General features: G+C 38.3%; 2 protein-coding genes across 2 annotated transcripts; one reads left to right on the forward strand and one right to left on the reverse strand.

The window, feature by feature from the left end:
• The first annotated feature begins 2 nt into the window (after window positions 1-2).
• LOC113668101 (ras-related protein Rab-13) lies at window positions 3-6,755 on the forward strand. Its single transcript, XM_027183977.2, has 8 exons — window positions 3-222; window positions 897-957; window positions 1,701-1,761; window positions 2,229-2,306; window positions 3,111-3,200; window positions 3,790-3,855; window positions 4,599-4,646; window positions 5,367-6,755. Exons 1-8 carry the CDS (start codon window positions 96-98, stop codon window positions 5,457-5,459), a joined length of 624 nt encoding a protein of 207 aa, XP_027039778.1. The 5' UTR covers window positions 3-95; the 3' UTR covers window positions 5,460-6,755.
• Window positions 6,756-7,753: 998 nt separating this feature from the next.
• On the reverse strand, window positions 7,754-21,080 carry LOC113668100 (uncharacterized). The gene is made up of 12 exons (XM_027183976.2): window positions 20,981-21,080; window positions 18,983-19,084; window positions 18,477-18,548; window positions 17,893-17,982; window positions 17,703-17,780; window positions 17,396-17,473; window positions 16,456-16,539; window positions 15,421-15,484; window positions 15,014-15,172; window positions 13,511-13,635; window positions 12,797-13,046; window positions 7,754-12,718 (listed from the first exon to the last, which is right to left on the reverse strand). The coding sequence occupies exons 1-12, from the start codon at window positions 20,999-21,001 to the stop codon at window positions 8,325-8,327; spliced, it is 5,517 nt and encodes a 1,838-aa protein (XP_027039777.2). The 5' UTR covers window positions 21,002-21,080; the 3' UTR covers window positions 7,754-8,324.
• Between the last annotated feature and the right edge of the window lie 437 nt (window positions 21,081-21,517).

Consider the following 21,517-nt stretch of genomic DNA (forward strand, 5'->3'; position numbering starts at 1 on the left):
TCCCAGGCTCTTCGCTTCGTCATTCCGGTTTCCTTCGTACCAGACACTTCCGTTATCGATTCCACGTAAACTCTCTTAAATATATAAACAACGTTATGGGTGAGAAAGATTATGAAGCAACTTACAAAATTCTTATCCTGGGAGACAGCGGTGTTGGTAAAACCTGCCTGATCTTTAGATTTATTGAGGATGTATTTTCTGATTCCTATATCTCAACAATCGGTACGTTGTTTATACAGGTCTTACTTCATTTTCCGCAATCGATCGTGCTGTTTCGCAGTTTTTGTTGCGTAAACCTTTACATGCTTAATTTTTAAGGCTATGATTTCCACTCTGCAGCTCAAGTGTACTTAAACACACTCCAAATAATTTACTTAGTGTAATATTGGCGTTCTAAGCCCCTAATCAATATAAAATACATCATTATTTTAGGGAAATGGTATATTGTAGTAGCTGGTTTGCATCAGCTTACAAGATGGTTAATATTACTTGGGGTTGAAGCTCCAACACGATGAGTTTAATTGGGTCAAAATTAACTACTTTTCTTGAGCGCTGCTATTCTTTACTCATTGAATGATGTAAACTTATCGGAGCATAATTTTGTTAAACGTCTCAACTAAGCAGTTTAAGTTCGTATTGGACACAAGTATGGTCTTGTTTGCTACTGTTTGATTGATGAAATTATTTTGATATATGACAGTCTTCCGAAACTAGATTCCACTTTCATAGCGACTACCTTTTTTTTCTTGGAAAATCGAGCCCCTTAATCATCATCATTTACATAACATGCCACAAACAAAATAATATGATTAATTTTTAAGACTGAGAATGCAAACAATATAACTGAACTTCTTGTAAAAAATTATGAACGTTAATTTTTTTCTTCTTCGCTACAGGTATCGACTGTAGAAGCCGAGTTGTTGATTTAGATGGTACAAGAATACGACTTCAAATATGGTATGTTCAAGAAAACTTTGGAATCTCTTTTTAAAACTGCTATCTTATCTACTTGTACAATTAAATTTTCCCTGAAAGAGCTTGGGTTTTACAAATATTTATAATTTATCTGAAATATAGGCAAATTTTAGAAACACACAAACAGTTCATAAAGAACAAGGATTCATGATTTTTACATTTCCACTTTTTTTAGCTTTTACTGGTAAATTTCCTGAACCAACAAGTACATAAAGAGACAAACTATAATTAAAAAAAAACACACAAAATGATGGCATAAGATATAAAATTTTCATTCAAATCTATGCTTTATGACAAAGCAAATAAGCTAATCTTTACAAATGTTAATAATTAAAGATTGGGCAATAATCTATCATCTGTTTATTTATCTTCATGAAGCCTTTATAACATTGTATGTATTGTTTTGTGAGGCTAATGACCATTACCTTGGCCCATGCAGAAGTACCCTTTACTTATTTTGATTTTCAGGGTAAACAGTCAAGCTGGAAATTTCCCTGAAACTGTATTGCATGCTTTTAATTTCTGGCTACTGTCAGTGACAATATTTTTTGTTATGAGCTGTCCAGATATGCATATACTGTATTAATTTATCATTCACTAAATCAGTGTCAAAGGGTGACAGAGGGTACCCTCTATGTGTTCTTTGAAAGTTTATTTTTTCCAATGTTATCAGGTGTTTTGTCTCAAAATTTGCTTTAGTTCCTTTTTTGTTTTTGCTGATAAAGGGACACAGCTGGTCAGGAGAGATTCAGAACACTTACTAGTGCATATTACAGGGGAGCAATGGTACTAATTAAAATTTTTTGTAATACTTCTAAGCATATGTAATAACATAATTTCAAGTGTACTTGGTGTTAATAAGCACTGGTAAATGTTTTGAAGACAACAAAATTGGTGAATAATTTTCATGAAAAAACATCGCAGGAAGTCAAGACAAACAAATTTTTGAATATGGGGGCATGCTATTTGTAATTTGCATTCGTGTTACAACTTTATACTGGTGTTAAATGATGAGAATGCATTCATTTTCAGCCAATTAGAAGCACATAATTTTTTCATATACATTTATTATCCATGAAATAAATATGGTGTTTGCCATCAAAATTCAGCCATGGAAATCTGGTTAGAGCCTGAAGAATGATCTGCTTTCTGATTATATTTGAGGCCTCTACATTTTGATAGATAGATACAAATCCTTTCCTGTAGTAAAAAAAAATCATACATTCAATATGATCATGCCTTTTCAATTTCAGGGAATTATTTTAGTTTATGATATAACTACTGAGGACTCATTTAAACACATATCACAGTGGTTACAGAACATTCAAGATGTAAGTAAAATTTTTCTGCACCTTCTCTTAGTGCCTTTTTTTTTTTGTTTATCAGTCAAAACATTTAGACATCAAATTTCCATTGATGGTGACCTCTCTATATAGAGTGCCTCTCCACAACACCCAGGATTCTTTGTCCTTATGCTATCAGTGTCTGCCAATTAATACTTTTCACCCCTTTCCAAACCTTGGCACATGGCCCTTAACAAATACCATAGATGTTACTCTCTATTATGGCCTGTTGGTCCTTTTGTAAGGTAGTCAAACATATGTGTACTTCAACAATTGTTAGATTTGCATTCAAAATATTTCTTAAAATCAACTGAAATTTAAACCAAGTACTGTAAATCCTAGTTACTAGCAATAAAGATCCTAGGGCAACTTTCTCAGGTTCTTGGAACTGCCTTAGAAGATCCACAGGGCTTAAAATTCACCATGATCATTGCACATAAGTGTAACTTATTGAACATTCCTATCATAGCCCTATGCAGGAAGTTTGTCACCATGGACCTTGTTAAAAGCTTAGCTTGGCACAATTTTCCTATAGCTCTGTGGTAGAGCATTCGAAGTACTTATGAGAAGGTTATAGCTTTGACCCTTGTTGGGAAAACTCAGATTTTCTTCCTCAACGTATGCCAGTGTGACATTCACAGAACATCTTCTTTCAAGATCCACTTTATTCATACAAAACTCATTTCTACTTTTATCTGTATGATGAATTTATAACAACAAATGATATACCAATAAAAATGTTTTGCATAACAATGAATACCTGATCACATTTTTTTATGTATTTCTGTTAAGAATGCTTCACCAGATGTCTGCAAAGTTCTAGTGGGTAACAAACTGGATGCTGAAGATGAAAGAGTCATAGAGACCAGCAGGGGAAAATCAGTAAGATGAACAATGAAACTTAGGCCTTACTTAGTTGTCTTACTTAGACAACTTTACAGAGCACTTATATGGAGTTGTGAGTTGTGGCAGCTCTGACTCCCTCCACCATTCTCTATTGTTACAGTTAGGCAAGTTTTATATTTGACTGTCTCATCTGGGGCAGGTGAGCCCAGCCCAGGTGTTTATATGAGAAAAAGTTGGCTTTCTTGGATTTTGGTGCCATTTCCTGGGTCAGACTTTTCAACAACCTGAAAGAAAGTCATCATCAGAGTCAAGAGAGGAGTTTGTTGTCATTTGAGTGTTTTAAAATTATTAAAATAATTTTTGTTCATGAAACAGATAACCAGTCTTCCTGTGGTCCAGACTGCTGTGATGCAAAAGCAAATTTTTGTTGAATCCTGAAATAATAAAAACGTAATAACCAGATAAAAAGATGGGACAATTCTAGGTTGAACTAATAATCAGAGGAAGTTACTGCATGAGATCTACACAGCCACTGGCTATCCCCTGATGAGTAGTTTTACCTATGGTATTTTTAGTTTATACATTTTGTAAGTCAAATTAAAGGGATGAAAATTGTTTTTTTCAGGAGACTGAAGGCCATGAACTAGAATTTTTTGAAACCAGCGCACGGACAGGGCAAGGTGTTACAGAGGTGAGAATAAATTTGAGAATATACTTATTTATTTTCTTGAAACGTTTCGTTTCCTTTTATACCCTCGCCATTAGTGGCAAAGTGAGCATCCTCTAGGTTCCTATTTTCAGAGGAACCGTGGGAAAAAAGTATGGGGAAAAAAAAACTTTATTCAGTTTTGGATATGAAAGTGATGTTACAACACTCTTTCAACCCGAAAACGATTATGTCCACAAAGGCTAACAGGCAAGAAGTTAGTGTAAGATCTACCTGCGTCCCTGTTTAGTTCCTTTGAATCATATTGCAACTTTTTTCTGTTATAATATTTTTTTTCTCTGTTGCTACCTTAAGATCTCTTCCAAACAAACTAACTCTTTCTAAGGCGTGATCCACTCGCCAACACCGGAAATTCATGGAAGGACAACGGAAACGAAACTTCAAAGGATACACGAAAAGCCTCCAAATGCATTTAGCGCATGGAGGTTAAATATTTGTCTCGTAGTTTTATTCGTTTTAGTTTTGGAGAAGCCTATTCAAGGCGCTCCTTTCGAAAACATGGAGCGGAATAATTAACGGCGCCTGATCATTAGCAGAATGAAACCGAGGGAGATCTCGGACGGGTCACCTGACCCAATCCTCCTTCGTTTTTTCACTACTCCGCCACCATCGCGCCGTTTTACTATCACGCTTCGTTTTACTAATTGAACGCCTAGACCAGGCTAGTTTTTAAACTGAAAGGACGTCGACGGTTGTTTTCATTTTAGGCGTTTATGGCTGTAGCAAGACAGATTAAAGTATCAAGAGAAAGACGGGTTAGTAGTGATTACAATTTATGAATTACGTATGGTGTGAGACGCATAGGGTCAGTGCGCTGGTCCCCGGGGCAAGAGGCCGGGTTTCGAGACCTGACCGATTGATTTTACTGTCTCAGCAGGACAGTACCCATTTCTCAGAATGAGTGAATGTACTTAGGTGTACGACAGTATGGCAAAATGGCTTCGTAAGGTCGTTCGAATTGGCGTTTTTATTTTGAAATAGCAATTGATTCTCTGATAGATCGTTTCTAACCAAAGTTTCGTTTGTTCCTTGAATATGCGTGAAAATGGTATCAAAAGTGCCCCAACAAGCTGTGATCCTTTTTTTTTTTTACAAATTTATGATTACTATGATTTTTAGCTGTTTGTGCCTGAAACTTTAATTCGATTAGAGCTGTACTTGATATTGAGAAATTCGTACCGTGTGATCAGAGCTAAAAAAACGATTTCAACTTATTGAGAAATAATTGGGCATATTTCTTTCTTTCCTGTTTTTTCTGTCTTTGTTTCTTTTCTTCCATTTTGAAGAGAGAAAGGAGAGAGGTCTCCAAGGGGTCTGCCACTAATAATGGATTATACTCGTCTCAAGTCGTCCTAAGTGTGGGCAGAGAAACGCGTGTCTTGCAGCGCTAATAGGAGCCTGTTTTGTTATCGATCTATCAAAGAAGTTGCATTTTGAGCTTTCTAAAATTACCTTTGTCACTTCTTGCTTTCTAGAATGCCATGCCCACCACCCAAGATGGATTTAACCCTGGGATTGGATCAGAAGAACCTGAAAATTCTCAGCCCGGCGCTTGCTGCAGTTCATGAATTGAAAAACTTGTTATTAAGGCTATTGAATGGACGCCGAGATATGTTTAAATTACTCTGTGGAATTGAATGTTGTGGTTAAACTTGCTAAATTATCGTCTATAGTCCCTGGTTTATCGCTTCTGGTGAAGAGCTATGTATTGCAAGTAATGATGGGTCTCGTTTACTGACTGAAGATTTTGCATGAGAATTATAAAGTTTTAACCTAATTTTCTTCACTGATTATCTTAAAACCGCAACCAAAGGAATGCTATGTGCTCCCCTGAACAAACGGATTTATCAATAACCAAGAAGAATTCAGTTTAGATGTAAATAAATCGTCTCGAGGCGGGGATAATGCGACTCACAAAGTAACGTGGTAGACCCACCACAACTTTCGTATGAAGCAAAACCAAAGAGATCCCGTATCACTTGAAAGTTTCAATTGATAACGTTATTAACGGCGTATTATAGGGATAGTTTCGCAAGGCTTGGTAGAATGGAACTTTGTCGTTTTGTCTGCGTCCTGGACGATTTTGACGTCAACAAATTACATTTTCAACAATAATGATGAGAATTGAAGTCAATCTTTTTACCCTTTAAGATTCGACTCCAGGGGTTCATCTGTTTCTATAGTCCGTTAGCTTCAAGTTTCGAGACATAAAAATCCTTATTAGTCAATAATGTGAAATCTAGCCTTATGATCGTGGTCGACATTTTGGATCACACAAGATGTCAATTATACATAATGTAAAGCTTAAGTCTTGCCAACACAGAAGATATTTGTAGGGTTTGTAAATTTTGTAACCTGCTGTCAAATGACTGTTAAAAAACCAAAACCAATGTAAACACAAAAGCAAATATAATCGTAACAAAGGTTTGTGTCATCATTAGCCAATAAGGATCCAAAGTGAAACAGCAAACTACTAAAAGCGCGGGAAAACACAGGCGACCAAGTAACGATTGGTTTTGCTGTGTCTGATTAGTTTTAAGGCATAGCGCGAGTTTTCGAGACCAATCACAGGCGTAAAGAAGTAAAGGAAAACCAAACAAATCCCGGATTCCTTTCGACACTCAACTGATTACTCTAATAATACAACCAGACATGTCATGACTCCCAATTTTAATTTCAGACTCACTGAAGAGCATTTTCGAAAGCTTGTCTCTCAATAGATGAATTTACAGTTTAGACGCAAGTGACATAATGGTACACATCCCTAATAGCTGTAAAGTAAGTAAAGTAAGGCTCTGTAATTTGTATAGTTTTGTTCCCACATATGTATGCATTTAAGAATTAAACATCCTTGAACACCTGTATCCGGTCTGTTTTCATGTCACTCAAGGACTTTTTAATCGTTAAAAATCTCTTTTTTTAACCCAGAAAAGTTGGAAATTTGTATTCTCCGTCGTCCGTAGATTTAAATCTGGGCATGATTCAGCTAGTCTATTGATCGTAAAATCTAGCGAACGTTACTTGCTGCCTCACCTCACGTAATAACCAGTTGCATCATCTGGCCCAAAATTGTGCTCGCATACTTGCCCGCGTAAAAGATTTCTCCTGAGAAGCGAAGCTTGGGGAGAACTGTGCGCTTCGTCGTCTATATCCAGAGAAAAATTTCCGATTATATCTTCACGCAGGAGGAAGACTGTCATTTATCCTTCAAGTCAATTTTGCAGCTCAAAGAAGAAAGGTAACGAACAGGTTAATGTAAAATGAGCCTGGTAGTTTTCTTCGTGTTAACTAAGTTGGAGTATCCTTTTGTACAGCGCTTTCACTTATACCATTAAATTTGAAATGAATACTAGCAAGGGAAATATCACATGAATGTGTTCAGAGCCAAATTACATTCGGTCAAGTGGTACTTTTAGACCCACAGCGTCCGAGCGACCAATTACAGATAAACAGTGCTTATCGTTTGTTCCTCGACGCGAGTTTCCAAAATAGAAGATTGCAGAAGAAGAGTAAACATCTGCGTCAAACCAAGGGTATTCCAGTCAAAAGTTAAATTTCACGCCCTTCAACAGGAACACGAAACCTTCCTTGCTAAATTTTACGTTCCAGTGTGTTTTGGATATTAAGGTCGTCAACAGTGTATGGCGACATACCACGGCTGCTGTCAATTCGCTAATCCCTCCCAATCACTAGAAAGTTTTTAATTAAACGTTCTTGTCTCAGTACGGCCTCTCAAATGGAAGGCCTCAGAGAGCAAATCAGCGAGTGCAATCCGAGCGATGCGTTTGGGCCGACCATAAATCGATCACTCAGTCTGCTAAGAGTAGTTGTCCAAAGTAACTGTCCAGACATAACAAGGAACTTTATTGAATAAATTTATTAATACTGGATAAGCATAAAACTATGTAAAGACTTTGACTAAACCTTGCAAGTGTGTTTTGGGTATACACCGCTGAGTACATTCACGTTTGGAAACTCGACATCTTAAACACTTCTCATGAAAACGGTGCGGGTAAAACACATTGAAATATCTTATTTAGAGCGCTAAAAATAGATTGTAATAAAACCGTTTTTTTTTTAGTCATCAATAAGAATAAAGCATTTGGAAAGAAAGTTTCAGATTCTTCTTTGCATTTGCTATACAGTAAACATCATCGAAGGAAAACTGCTCAAGGGAATGCCCCATGTATACCCTAATGGTTTTCCTTATGAGTGCGAATTTGGAACTCGTTGGAATGATACTATGCTACTTTGCTCAGCTTGCACAGTTATTAATCAAATGAACGATTGTAAACAAGGCGTTACAATTAGTGTTCTTCGTAGCTCGTTGAAGTTCCAGTTGAGCCGCGGGTGACTTCCTCTCAAACAATGTGCTTGAGGACACTTTTACGCCTCGTTAGTTTCGAGTCTCTCTGTTTTCGTGACAATCCGTTTCAACAACATACCTTGTTGCCGTTTTGCAAACATGTAATGTTTCTCAACGCCGGCCTAGGCAATCCGTTGATGCTAGATAAAGCGTCACAATTGTGACTTTCGTTGCCGTATTCCAATAAATTCCTTTTTGTAGTGGTACTGTCGCAACTAATTCCTCGTTTGTATGGCGAGCTAATTCCTCCCAACGTGGATAAAACTTTTGAGCAGTGGTTGGCAACAGAATTAGATTGATGGACGTCACTTAACGGAGTGGAACTACGTCGCTTGGATGATTTTCCACCATGAATCTTAAATAGACTATGACCCGTCGTTACATTAAGAAAGGACTCAGATGAATCGAGACTTCGATCGGCTGACATCGCATCTTTTAGATTGGATACGAAGCCATTTAGTTTCCTATCTGACCTTCTTTTGTGCCTCCAGGCCTTCTCACGTTCTTGCTGACGGTCGGGGCCCGCATTGGGTGCCTTTCTTTTAAAGCAAACGCAATCTTGGTAGCAAAACGATTTCTTGTCAGATTTAGCTGAACTTCCTATGGGTGCGTCGAGTTTTAATTGGCGACCTTTGGACGGTGATGGGATATCCTTTCGGTTATGGACCAGCATAACATGCTTAACACGATCATCACGACAAGAAAATTTCTTTGGGCAGTACTCACACGGAAAAGCCAAGTGAAGGGAATCCTTCCCTTTCGGTTGCGACCCGTTCGTAGAAGTTCTTCCATCTGATTTTTCTCCGAAATTTGGAATGGCAGATAAGACTCCCTCACAACTTTCATTCTTCTTTGCATGCATCTCATTCACATGCCTCCTACGTTCAGGTTTGGAGGAGAAGCGTTTCCCACATTGCCCACATCTGTGATGAAGAGTTAACTTGGAGCGTTTTTTCCTTCTACGAAGCAATTTTTTTGCTACTGTCACTGTTGTTGGCGTAGAATGTCGGCCACTGAGGGAAGCATTGCCTTTTTCAGCATTTCTAACAGTTTTTGGCGCTGTGATTAGTAATGGAGTCTTTGTTACTCTAGCCACTTGGCGACTAGTCCCTTTGAAGCTACAATTTCCTTCCAACTTACACACGCGGCCCCGACTGGACGTCCTTTTCCTACTGTGTTTAGTATCGACATGCCTGGTAAAACCAGTGGCACTCCGGAATTTTTTACCACAGTCCTCACATTTCCAAGGAGCAAAATTTGTCGATACGCGCTGAATAGAATTGTTGTTGGAATCACTTGAAATTTGGCTACATAGGGGTTTCTTGGAAGTGTGGCTTTTCGATGAAAAGCCATTTTGGTGTGCAATCACCATATGCTTGTAGAAGCTGTTAATTGTAGAGAAACCTTTACGGCAGTACAAGCACTTAAATGCCCTTACAGCATTCCCGGTTGAAAGAGTCGTTGAACGATGTGGACGATCTCTTCTCTCTTTCATTTCCGTACTGGCGCTCATTTGGCTCAGCAATTCTTCATTACAACTTATGCAATGAAGACTTTTGTTTGTAGAGTAGTTAATGTTACAAAGTCGGCAAACGTGTGTTGACTCAGCCACGTTGCTATCACTTGATTCATAGCAGTTGGTCTTATCTGGCTTAATTCTTTGGTCAGGAACACGTACCTTTTTTCCGTGTTTGTTCTTGACATGTCTCCTTAAACCACTCTCAGTCTGAAGTTCTTTACTGCAGTACTGGCAACTCCAAAGACAAGTTTTGGTCTGCAAGTTTTGATTTCTAGTGTGGTTCTGGGCTTCGTTTCTTGTCTGGTTATCTAGGGGTTTACGGAAACCAGTGGGATTCGATCCAAAGTCATCTCGGTGAACAACCATCAAATGTTTGTAGAGACTGTTGATTGTTGAACAACCCTCCTGACAGTAGAAGCAATGGAAAGCCCTCACTGTTCTCTTTTTGGATGGCATCGATAAATGATTTATATTTCTTTTCCGTCCAATGGACTGCACGTTCTTCTGAATATTACTGTTAACAGGTGATTGCCTAGATTGTGGACTGATGGCTTCACCTTTCCTTTGCAATTTTCTACTGCAACGCATACAATACGATCGGTTGGCACTTTGAGCTGGACAGAATCTAACTTTGCAACTACGACACTGTTTTTTTCCCTTAACAGTGGTGGTTTTAAACTCATCTTTTCTCGCTGGCTTACATCCTTGATTAGGATCATACTTCTGCTTCGGGTGCTTGTTCTTCAGATGTTTACGCAAGCCACTGACACTTAGGTACTCTCTGCTGCAGAGCTGACACCTCCAGGTATCACTCGTAGCCTTCAATTCACTCTTACTGCTTTGGGCACAGAAACTGAAGTCAACGTGTAACTTCCGCATGTGTTTGAAGAGTCCACTGTATGTCGAGAAGTGCTTTGTACAACTAAGGCATTTGAATTTTGAAGAGCCGATTGTATTACTCTTCGACTGAAAAGTAGAACGGCTTCCGTGTTTATATAATACATGACGACTTAGACCCATACAAGTTCGGAAACTTTCGCCACAAAGCTTGCATTGATATGGACCGATCCGATGGGAACGTAATTTGTGACGCACCAGAGCCAACTTCGACGAAAACTCTTTTTGACAAAGTAAGCACACGCAAACATTCGTCATTCTGGTGTGTTCCCCCTTGCGTGGAGACGGGGAGTTGCTGGATTCAAATGACTGGATGCATGCGTCGCGTTCATGTTCCTTCTGTATATTGGTTTCAGCAACTGCTTTGATTTCATTTGAGGAAAGATTGGATGGAGAACTTTCGTTGTTGTTCTTTCGGAAGTGGTGTCGTCTATGATGACCCAGAATTTTCCTCGAATGAAATCCTTTTCCACACACTTCACAGTTAAACTGCTTCGGGGGGCTCACTGATGATACACTTTCCTTTGAACCTGGCACGAACTGAGAGCCAGATAAATCTCTGCTGGGCTGAGGATTCTTCTGCCGAACTTGCGACGAGGAAGTCGAGGGAAATGCACCACGCGATTTTCTTTGTTTTACAATTGATGACTTCAAACTCTTCTGAGATGGGCTGCGGCTGTGGTGGCCGGTATGGCTACCTAAGGCATTCACAGATTTAAATGACTTGTTGCAGATTCTACAAATAAAAGCTGAGCTTGCAGCACTTCTTAGGGAGGGCTTTTCTTCCGACGAAGAGCTTGAGAGGAGCTCACTAAAAGACTTATCTCCACTCCGAGAAGGACTGCGGCTGTGGTGAGCAGAGTGGGAACGCAAAGAAGTCGAAGTTTCAAATGACTTGTTACAGATTTTACAGCTGAAGGTTGCACTTCGACCAAGCTTGGGAGAAGAATTTTCATTCAACAACGGACTTGCAAGAACTTTCCTTCTACCAGACTTCTGATTGTCTAAAACCTTTTGCCGGTTATGATGACCCCTATGTGATTTCAACGACTCGAGCGACACGAACTCTTTCAAGCAAATATCGCACTGATGCATCCCATTTGATGCTTTTCCTTTATTCTCGGAAACGTTCGGGTGTAAATTGGCACTGTTCTTCAATTTTCGATGTCTGGTGGCCATGTGTAAGGCCAAGCGACGTTTATCATTACAAACCTTTGAACATATACCGCACCTAGCAACCTTAAACGAAGGATGCTTTTCCCGCATGTGTTTCGAGTAGGTGAAGGTATAGAGAAACTTCGTCTTACAAATGTGACAATGGAATGTATCCCTAGCATGGCGCTTTTCAGAGGAACCTTTCGTGATATTTACATCTTTGTCAGACTTGCATCCATCAACAGCTTTTTTCGGGTCCATCTTGGCATGATTATGAAGTACATGCTTCCGTAAGTCATGGCTAAACAAGAAATTTTTTCCGCATTCGGAACATGTGCAGGGTCCTAAAGGTTTGTGCAGAGCTTCATGTCTAACCAAATTTCCCTCCTTCTTGAAAGCCTTACCACATGTTTTACAGATAAATTCTTTAGAATTGGAGTGCACCGTCTGTTTCCTGTGCCTCAGAAGATTAACCCATTGGGTAAAACGCTTCTGGCACTTCAAACACTCAAAGGTGCCATTAGACAAACGTTTCACTGCGTGAAATGTCCTTTCGTGCTGCCAGAGCCTGTTTTTATCGTCGAACACATTGGAACACAAGGTGCAACGGCAGTCTAGTGTAACTGCTGGGTGCATCTGTTTTTGATGCCTATTTTTCGATGATTTAAATGCGAACACCCTATCACAAACTCCACATGTGAACGGCTTCACCCCTTTATGGATGTACTTGTGAAAATGAAGACTTTTTTGATCTTTAAAACTTCTGTCGCAGTGTATGCACCGCCAGCGGTGGTGATCGTTGTTCAGTTGGCAACGGAATTTGTTGTGATTGGCAAAGGAAACAGGCCCAGAACACACCATGAAACACTTTTGGCACTGTATTGGTCCATCTGTAAGAAAAGAAGTAATCATTAAAATCACGCTGCGAAAAATATTAGTCATGTTCTGTAAAAGAAGAGGGCACTTGCCTTCCATTTTTCTTGTGGTATCTTTGTTTAAGATGGCCAAATCACATGCATACTTGTCTCCATACCACACCAAGAGCTCCATTCCTGGTTCTATTGTCTTAAAAGAACGATAATAGATTTCACCCCGGAACTGGAAGGCTACAAGATTCTGCTCATCTTCATTACGAGCACAATTGACAAAGCGTAGCCAGTTACTGTGTTCTTCAGCGCGAGCATCAACAACATGAGTGACACGTCCATTTTCAATTATCTGAAAATAACGAAAACAGTTATGGTTAAGTAGAAAGGATAAAGTTTAGCTAGAGAGTGCAACACAAACTAACTCAAGAACACAACCCAGGTGACATACTGAGTACTCCTAAGGCATGTCAAATTTCATGCAAGTGAAATGCAGGCGCATACGAGCTGTTCAAGGACGCTTCACAAGATGATTTCAATTTCTTTACTAACCTAACTCACTTACTCATATAAAGCCATCGTATCAACTCTCAGACCCTTCTTGGGTGATAGCGTAACCCTGAGATTTTTTCAGTGGAGTTGTTTTGCACAATTACCATGCTAGTTTTGTCACGACATCGTTCCTTGCAATGCCCTTATTCCCTGTTTCATCGTCATTAAAGGCAACAACCAAAGTTGTAAGCAATTTATTTTTGTCAGGGGCAAGAGTGTGGATGCTGTGAATAAGGTAATACTTCAACATTTTAAATTGCTTACATCCCACATATAGCTCTGATCGCTGTTTGGTGTTAAATCTGCCACATCAATCTTGTCACCCCAGTAGGGGCCGAACACAACATCTGCTTCGTATCGTTCTTTGGCAAACATCCCCAGACCAGCATCTAAAAACACAGAAATCAGAGATAAAGTTAATAAAGGGGAAAAGGTGGTAATGTTCTAAAGACTGTGGTCCTGTGTCTTTAAGGGGTAGTGCAAGAGACATGTAAGTTGGTTTTATCAGCTAAGTTGATAATAGTTGATAATGAGTCGGTGGAGGGCACTACAAAATAATTTCAGGTAATTTAGTGTTAACAACTGGGTTGAAAACGTAAATTAGCCACCGTAAAGGGTAAAAAAGCTGACGTTTCAAGCGTTAGCCCTTCGTCAGAGCGATTAGAGGAATTGTGGGTTGTGTGTGGGTTTATATGCAGAAAGTGGAGCTACTCCATTGGTGGGAATAGGGTGACGAGAAAACAGGAATAAATTAGTTAAATGAAAAGCGCTCGTTGATTCCGTGGGGATTAAGGGTGCCGATTTGGAATATAAATTTTTGTTATAGTGTTTTACGGCTTCCACATCGCGAAGGTGTTCTCGGAATCGGTCACCCAGTCGTCTTCCTGTTTCGCCGATGTATAACTTATTGCAATAAGTGCAAGTTATGCAGTACATTACATTGGCGGAGGTACACGTAAAGTGATCAATGATCTTAATGGATCTTTTGGGTCCCGATATTTTCTCTACGTTATGAATGAAAGGACAAGTTTTGCATCGTGAGCGAGTGCATTTAAAAGTTCCAGATTGGTCATTGGTTTGAAATGAACTCCTGACTAAAAAAAATCAGAGGTAATGTGCCAGTTTTTCGATAAACGTGGCTATCCTGTTTTTGTCAAGTAATCAAGTTGGCAGCCATGAAAAGTTCTTTTGGCCTTATAAGAGAATACCAGCTTTGCATAGGTAAGCTGTACCATGCTGACTTGCTATGACTATGGCATAGCTAATATGGTTGGCTATAACATGCTGTTGAAACAACTCTTTCTGGCTGTTGATTTAATGATTGAATGAATTTACTTTTCTTCCTCTTTTGGTATCTATCACTGTCATCGTGTTGCGCATTCTGCAGCCTAAGTGAACCATTTTTATGTCCTAAAGGTTCACACTGCTCTACAGGTATTCCAAGATCATAAAAAAACTTTAGTGAAAGGGAAGGTAATAAAAAATTTCCTTTTGTTGTGAGTAGGCAGGGTGAACAAAAATTGTGCAATTACCAGCATACAAAATCATTCTACCAAAGGAAAACACAAACACTACAAACTACTAATTGACTTAAAAAGAACCTATCAATATAGTTCAAAATTTGGCATGCCAATAACACAGTTTGTACACAAACCTTTCCTAACATTACCAAAACTTTTTTATTAAATTTATAGACATGCCCTGTAGCTTTCATCATTTCAGTTTTTTTTAACAGATGAAAGATAACAGCTGGAAAAAATAACTCACCAGGAATACTCGAAATCTTCAAATCCATGCTACTTGGAATAGTTGACCTTGCCCTAGTCAACCCATCCCTTTCCATAACAGCTGTTGGTTCCTTTATCCATCTGAGGCCTCCATGAACTGGACAGTCACCAACACGCAGTTTGTCACAGTGATTACAAACTACAAAAACCACAAAACTATGTCAGTTAAAATGTTTGAAAAGTGGACAAATTCATGCACAACTATCCCAGATTCTACATAGAGACCAAAGGGAGAGCGTGGAACTATTTCTGTGTGATTCTTTTTCATCAATACCAATGTATCACTATCATAGTCAAAATTTTAGCAATTAAGTGGCTAAGAGTACCCCTGAATCTTTTTCCCTTCTGTTTCTTGAACAATAGATGCCAAAGAAGAAAACAACTTACAAATGTACTCATCTTCCTCTAGTTCAGGCCTTTTGTTGATACAATTTGTGGAAACCCGTAGTTTCTGAAATTGCAAGATAAAACTTCTCTAAATGTATAATTAGGATTTAAAATAAGAACAAATGAAAACATCAAAAGGAGCAAATGGAGACTAAATTTAAAAACAAAGAGACAACTTAAACTGCCTTGAATGTGATAAATAAAACTGCAATTGAGGGTAGCACAAACATTCCAGGCCAATCACAGAGTATAAAACCAACTTACAAAATTCTCATACAGTTGAACCTAGGAAGTCTAGGTGGTCACTTGACAGAGGTCAGGCCAAAGGTGGTCCACTTTTGAGGTAATTTGCATATGGTGACAGGACCCTTTTGCGAGTGCTTATTTAAAACCTATTGTGATGACTTTTAGTGGCATAATCAAGGAAAAAAATTTAGGATCTATGGTAATTGTTTTGCATTTCATGAAACACTTCCAGGAGCTCCACTTTTAAGACATCTGTTGAAACAACTTTTGGTTTTTGCTAGCGAGCAAAACTTTTAGTATTTTGAAAAAGAGGTTGCTAATGAGAGGTAGTAGCAAAGGGAGTTTGACTGTATTTTTAAAATTATTTTGATAGCAAAGAAGGATTTCTTTGACACCATCTTTGAAGCTCTTGAAACTTTACAAAACTTTGTGAGATGCAATTTTTAAAGGGAATATTTTGCAGATGCTTCCAGTTTGGGAATCAAAGCCAGACCACAACAACTTTCACCTCCCCTGCTAACTAGTACAGAGAAGATGCAGGAGAAAAGGCCTACGCTTCATCATCCTTATCAGAGGAAACTACTACATATAATCATTTGCAGATTTTGTAGCAAAGGCAACACATTCTCAACAGCAATTTTTTAAGACACTGAGTGTTGGTCCAGTTTAGGGCTTGAATCCTCAATCTCCCAGATGGTAGTGGGGTGCAATAAAACCTGAGCTTTCCAGGCTTAAAATAACCCACAACAGTCAGAGGGTGAATTATAGTTGATAACTAATAGCTCTTACCTGCAAGGGAATAGAAAATTCTCTAAGTTTTGGGTTGTTTTGCTCAGCACCAGCATTGGAGGTCACACTAGCTTCCTCAGCACCCTTGATATAAAATAACACAAAAATTGTTTGAACTATTTTTACCTCTACCATAGATTAACAAACTTGAACAACATGTTTAGCATGTTACATATGTCAGTTTTATGAGCACACAGTGACATTTTCCAAAGTTGATATGCAAGTCAGATGTGGAATGGAAAAGTTACCAACTTTGCCATTATTAAGACTGTGATTGATCTTATCCTTTTCCAAATTCACATATTCTTGCATTTGTCCATCTTTGCTGCTTTTTGCCAGTGTAAATTGCATTTCAGTATAACTCTGGTTTTCAAGGCAAATACTGGTGTTTTCACAAGGTTTTCATCTAATGGAATAGGGTGTGAGTAGTTAGCAAAAAATCATCCATCCTCAACCGCCAATACAACTATAAACAAGGAAATCCTAAAAAATTTGTCTGACTTGCCCAGGAAAGGTTACTTGCCCAAGTGTGTTTTAATTCTGTATAAGCAATATCCTGCTACAGATAAGAATTTTGTATGGAGCAGGGCAGTTGATGCAGTACACCACACTTAGCAACTTGAAGAAGCCAATCTGGAGTAAATTAGACAAAGCTTATAGCTTAAAGCTTTGCACTTGGAATTGTGTGCGCAAATTTTGTAACTAGAAGCCGGAGAGGGGTAACAAAAAAAGGCCCTTCTTGATAACAACCACAAAGAGGACTATGTGATCTGCCATACCATATGGAACTAGAGCCCCTTCTAAGAAAAGATATTTGCAACACAACTGAAGCTACCATAATGCATCAAAATTTGTTTTGATTGAATATATTTTTGACTTGATATACACAAGTATACAGGTGTTCAAAGTAATTATTTAAGTTCAGCAACTAACAGGTTACCTCACAAGAAATAATGTCCAAAGTTTGATCTTCATCCCCATTCACTGCCACTTGACCATCAGAATTGATCTGAAACACCTAAAAACAAAAACAAGAGAGAGTATTTCAGGACTTTAAAACCCTCATCACATCTATCTTTCATGGCCACCACAAAAAATCTAAAAACTGACTAACAATCCAACATGCAGATCCAGGAGCATAAACATCCATGACTGATACGAGGCATTCAACCAGGTGAATCCTCTTGGTTTTCTATCATGATATATATACAGATATTGAACTTTTCTTAGGAAAAATAAAATCTTACCTCACTCACAACAGAATTAGTTTGAGTCTCAATGTCATTGTTAGCTTTGGGCTTCGTATCAAAAGTCATCTCCTGATCCTGTGAAATGTAGCAACATTAGAATACCACTTTACCTGTTAATATCATTTCAATGTGCTATATATCATTTCAATTGCTAATTTGTTACCAAAAATTTCATAAAAAGTGTTACCTCACACAAGACAATATCGATAATTATTTCTTCTTTTTCTTTTTCTTCACTATCATCTTGAAGTTTGATGATACTCTCCGTTTCAGAATCCTGAAAATTAAAGAAATGAAGCTTTAGGATTAAAATGGCTGGCTCGTTTCATAACTTTAACTACTCAATAAGTCAGGCTGTAGATGATTAGCTGCATGTAGAAGACAGTTGACAATTTGAGAGCTTCCCACTTGCCTATTGGGCAAGTGCCTTCACAACATATTTATTCTTGAAGTGTATGGGCTCTGAAATGCTATTTTATGCATTCCTTCAGACATACAGTATGTGCAGAGCTCAATGGCAGATGGTTGGCCTGGTAAACATGTGGCAGGTAGAGATTGGAAGAGTGCTCAAGTTGTCTGTTCCTGAAGGTCTTTGTGGCAGTGGCTTGTTTTGATCACTATTGCAGTTTACTGTTCACAACTTGAAGACACCCTCTTATGAAAAGTAGGGGGCTAAGAAATCAAGGTAGCCAATTTTTAGCTAACAATTAGCACTTAATGAGAACCCTGTTAATCAGCTATGCTTCAAAAGCAAAACAATGAAAATTTTACCTTGTAGTGGGCAATCATTAATTCTTCTCCATTTTGTTCTTGAGGCTCTTCATGACTGCTTTCTTTGGCATTCTATCAGTTATGAAAAGGAATTTAAGGGTCAAATTAAGGTAGTTTTTTATCTTTTTCTCCCACGGGTTAAGCACTACATTGAATTTCTTTTTCAAAATTACCAATTTAAATAGCCTCTGAGTTTAATAATACCGGTAATTGAACTGTGATTATAGCAAAACAAAATGTTTCTTTAACTCCCAAGACCTCACTAGTAATTCACCTTACTATCTGCCATATATTTCTTGTGATGTTAGTTTGGAGAAACTGGTAACTGAGAAACTTTGGTATTGGATCAACTAATAATCTCCTAATTAATATTTTTCTTTATTCTCATCACTTCTCTGCTTGATATTGTATTGATATTGTAAGGAGAAATTCTGTCTTGGTCACTCATGGGAGTTAAAGGGTTAATCAACACAGTAGCAAAATTAATAGAGAAAAAAAACACTGACCTCTGTTGTGTCATGAATGATTTCTTTCTCAAACAGACAAGTCAACTTGGGTAGAACATCAGGTTCTTTCATCAACTGTCCTGTGCTACAATGCACAGGCATCTGTGAAAATATCAGAATAGTGTCAATTGGGCTTTTGAGAGGCCTTGCATTAGTAAATTTGGATAGGAAATACAGCTCTGAAAACTTATTTTTTAAGGTTTGACTACTCTAGGATATTATATTTTGAGAGGCCTTGCATTAGTAAATTTGGATAGGAAATACAGCTCTGAAAACTTATTTTTTAAGGTTTGACTACTCTAGGATATTATATGACTCCTCTTTTCAGGGGAAAAAGCCATTCAACAAACACAAACTTTTATCCTAATGGAAAAGATATTTCTGTAAGTTTTGTGCTCAGCACATTCACCAAAAAGAAAACCTCTGTTAAGGGTAAACTTAAACCAGTACCAAGGGCATCTCCTTGATGCAGGACCCACTGAATAACTTTGGTAATGAATTACGGTCCAACCTTCACCACCAGACACCTTTCCACAGTGGCAGCCCCCAAAGAGCTACTTTTTTGTCCCTACATATGGTTGATAAGTTCTGTATTGTTATTTGTTTAAAATTCTCTACAGGGACAACCCTTGCTCAACAACAGGGGCAAATCCGAAAAATAGCATAACTACAATAGTCACTTAATCACAAACCACCAAATGGCAAAGCAAAAAGCACAACATTTGCTAAGGTAGGTAAAACAACAAAATAATACGGAAGATGAAATGTAAGCAACACTAATAGCAAAAATTTGATTCAATTGGTAGACTTGTTGTAGCTTATGAGTTTTGTTTGGTTCAATTGTTTCTTTCTCAGAACACCAATATTTGGTTTACTTGTTATTACTGGTGATGTATCTTGATTCTTTTATTATGCATAACTATTAAACGTTAAAAATCTGGACTTGGGTTCGGTAAAAAACAATTGTAAAATCAAGAGAACAATTCATTTACAGCCAACATTAACTGACACAATACCATATAAATCAAATATTCTACCAATAAGGAATAGCTTTGAAGTGTGTGTCTTAAAAATTAAAACTGAACTTGCTCCTCATGATCAATAAAATTCACACATCTTGGCGATAAGAAAACTACATCAAAGCTGGAATTCATGTTCCTGTTAAAAAAAAGTGGTATGTGTTGGTAGCATGAACACCTCCAGATATCCCCTCATGGTGGCTTCTGCAAGGATTTACCGACTCACAAAAACCAAGTACATTGAATCAACGAGTTTGGACCCTCATTTCTCCGATTGTACTTTTAAAATTACCATAATAAAAGGAGCCTTCCAAGCAAGTTAATACGATTTTTTATCTAGAAGGAAAATCACGACAAGAAGCTTGGAAAAAAGAGTCAAAAAAGAGTTATGAAAATGAAATAGCATAGGCCTTCCCTCCCCTCCCAGCCTGTAAAATGTTCGCTTCATCAATGCACAACCGGCACGAGATTGAAATAATTACATTCCTAAACCAAACAAACATGTCCAAGGCACTGATCTCTATATCAAGTCAGGAGCAAAGTAAAGCTCTACCTGCTAAGTTATCCTTTAAAATTCAAAGGCGAACCATACGCAGGAAACAAAAGACGTACAGGAAAGGTCAAATGCAGAGCATAGATTAAATTTAGTAGCTAGCTACCCGTTCGATATTTGATATCGCGAGCTATTCACAGCCAGGATCAAATCAGCGAACAACGTGGCAAATTTTCGAAAACAAAAGCCAAGGGAAACACGGAGGGAAAGAAATGACTAATACCAGCTCGAGTTTCCCAACAAGCGAGCTTCAAATCTCCCATCACATGGAGTGATATTCCCGATCGCTCTCGTTTCGTGTATCGAAGATTTTGTAATCTACATGTTCATATAATGACATATACTGAACGTAAAAAACGTGCGAATCAATCATTTGCGCTAAAAAAACGACTGGGAGACGTTTGGAATGAAGAAAAAAGCGCTCACCTGGCTCAGAACATATGCCATCACACCATGTTGTCGGCAATCAAACAGGAATGATCTAAGACGGCGCGAAAGTACGCGCCGCTTCACTTTCCCAGAGTTCATTATTTCCCGCGCAATGAGCAGTCCTCCCGACAACATAATTACGTCATTAGGGGATTTAGAATGTCATGCAACGTTAACCCGATTGAAAACAACAAGAAGATGAAAAGCATTACAAATTTGTTACGGGTCTAATAAAGATGACGACCAGCAAGCTACATTGTAGGATACTGTAATGAGCCAGCGGAAAACGATTTGACTGAGAATTTCCTCGTTTTCTTGGAGTACCTCTACAGCAGCGATTGTGACCCATTTTCTCATGTCTATGGGACCTCTTCAATTCTCAGATTACATATCCCTGTCACGCTAACTACCTTTGATTTGATGAGAGTTGGAAGCGCTAGACTGGTCGTGAGGATACTGAAGGTGGGGCTTTATAAAAAGGCTACTCACTGGTAACCTAAAAAAAAGGTCTCACGAGGTTCTTGAGCTACTCAT

This window comes from Pocillopora damicornis, chromosome 2, assembly GCF_964200805.1.
Source record: "Pocillopora damicornis chromosome 2, jaPocDami1.2, whole genome shotgun sequence".
NCBI classification, from domain to species: Eukaryota; Metazoa; Cnidaria; class Anthozoa; order Scleractinia; family Pocilloporidae; genus Pocillopora; species Pocillopora damicornis.

What these genes read in the sequence shown, in the direction of transcription:
- LOC113668101 (XM_027183977.2), top strand. Translation starts at nt 96, where the DNA reads ATGGGTGAGAAAGATTATGAAGCAACTTACAAAATTCTTATCCTGGGA. An exon ending in TTCCTATATCTCAACAATCG is followed by an intron (nt 223 to 896) that starts GTACGTTGTTTA and finishes TCTTCGCTACAG; the next exon opens with GTATCGACTGTAGAAGCCGA. An exon ending in AGAATACGACTTCAAATATG is followed by an intron (nt 958 to 1,700) that starts GTATGTTCAAGA and finishes TTGCTGATAAAG; the next exon opens with GGACACAGCTGGTCAGGAGA.
- LOC113668100 (XM_027183976.2), bottom strand. Translation starts at nt 21,001, where the DNA reads ATGGCATATGTTCTGAGCCAG. An exon ending in CTAATTCTGTTGTGAGTGAG is followed by an intron (nt 17,474 to 17,702) that starts GTAAGATTTTAT and finishes TTTTGTTTTTAG; the next exon opens with GTGTTTCAGATCAATTCTGA. An exon ending in TACCACAAGAAAAATGGAAG is followed by an intron (nt 12,719 to 12,796) that starts GCAAGTGCCCTC and finishes CTTTTCTTACAG; the next exon opens with ATGGACCAATACAGTGCCAA.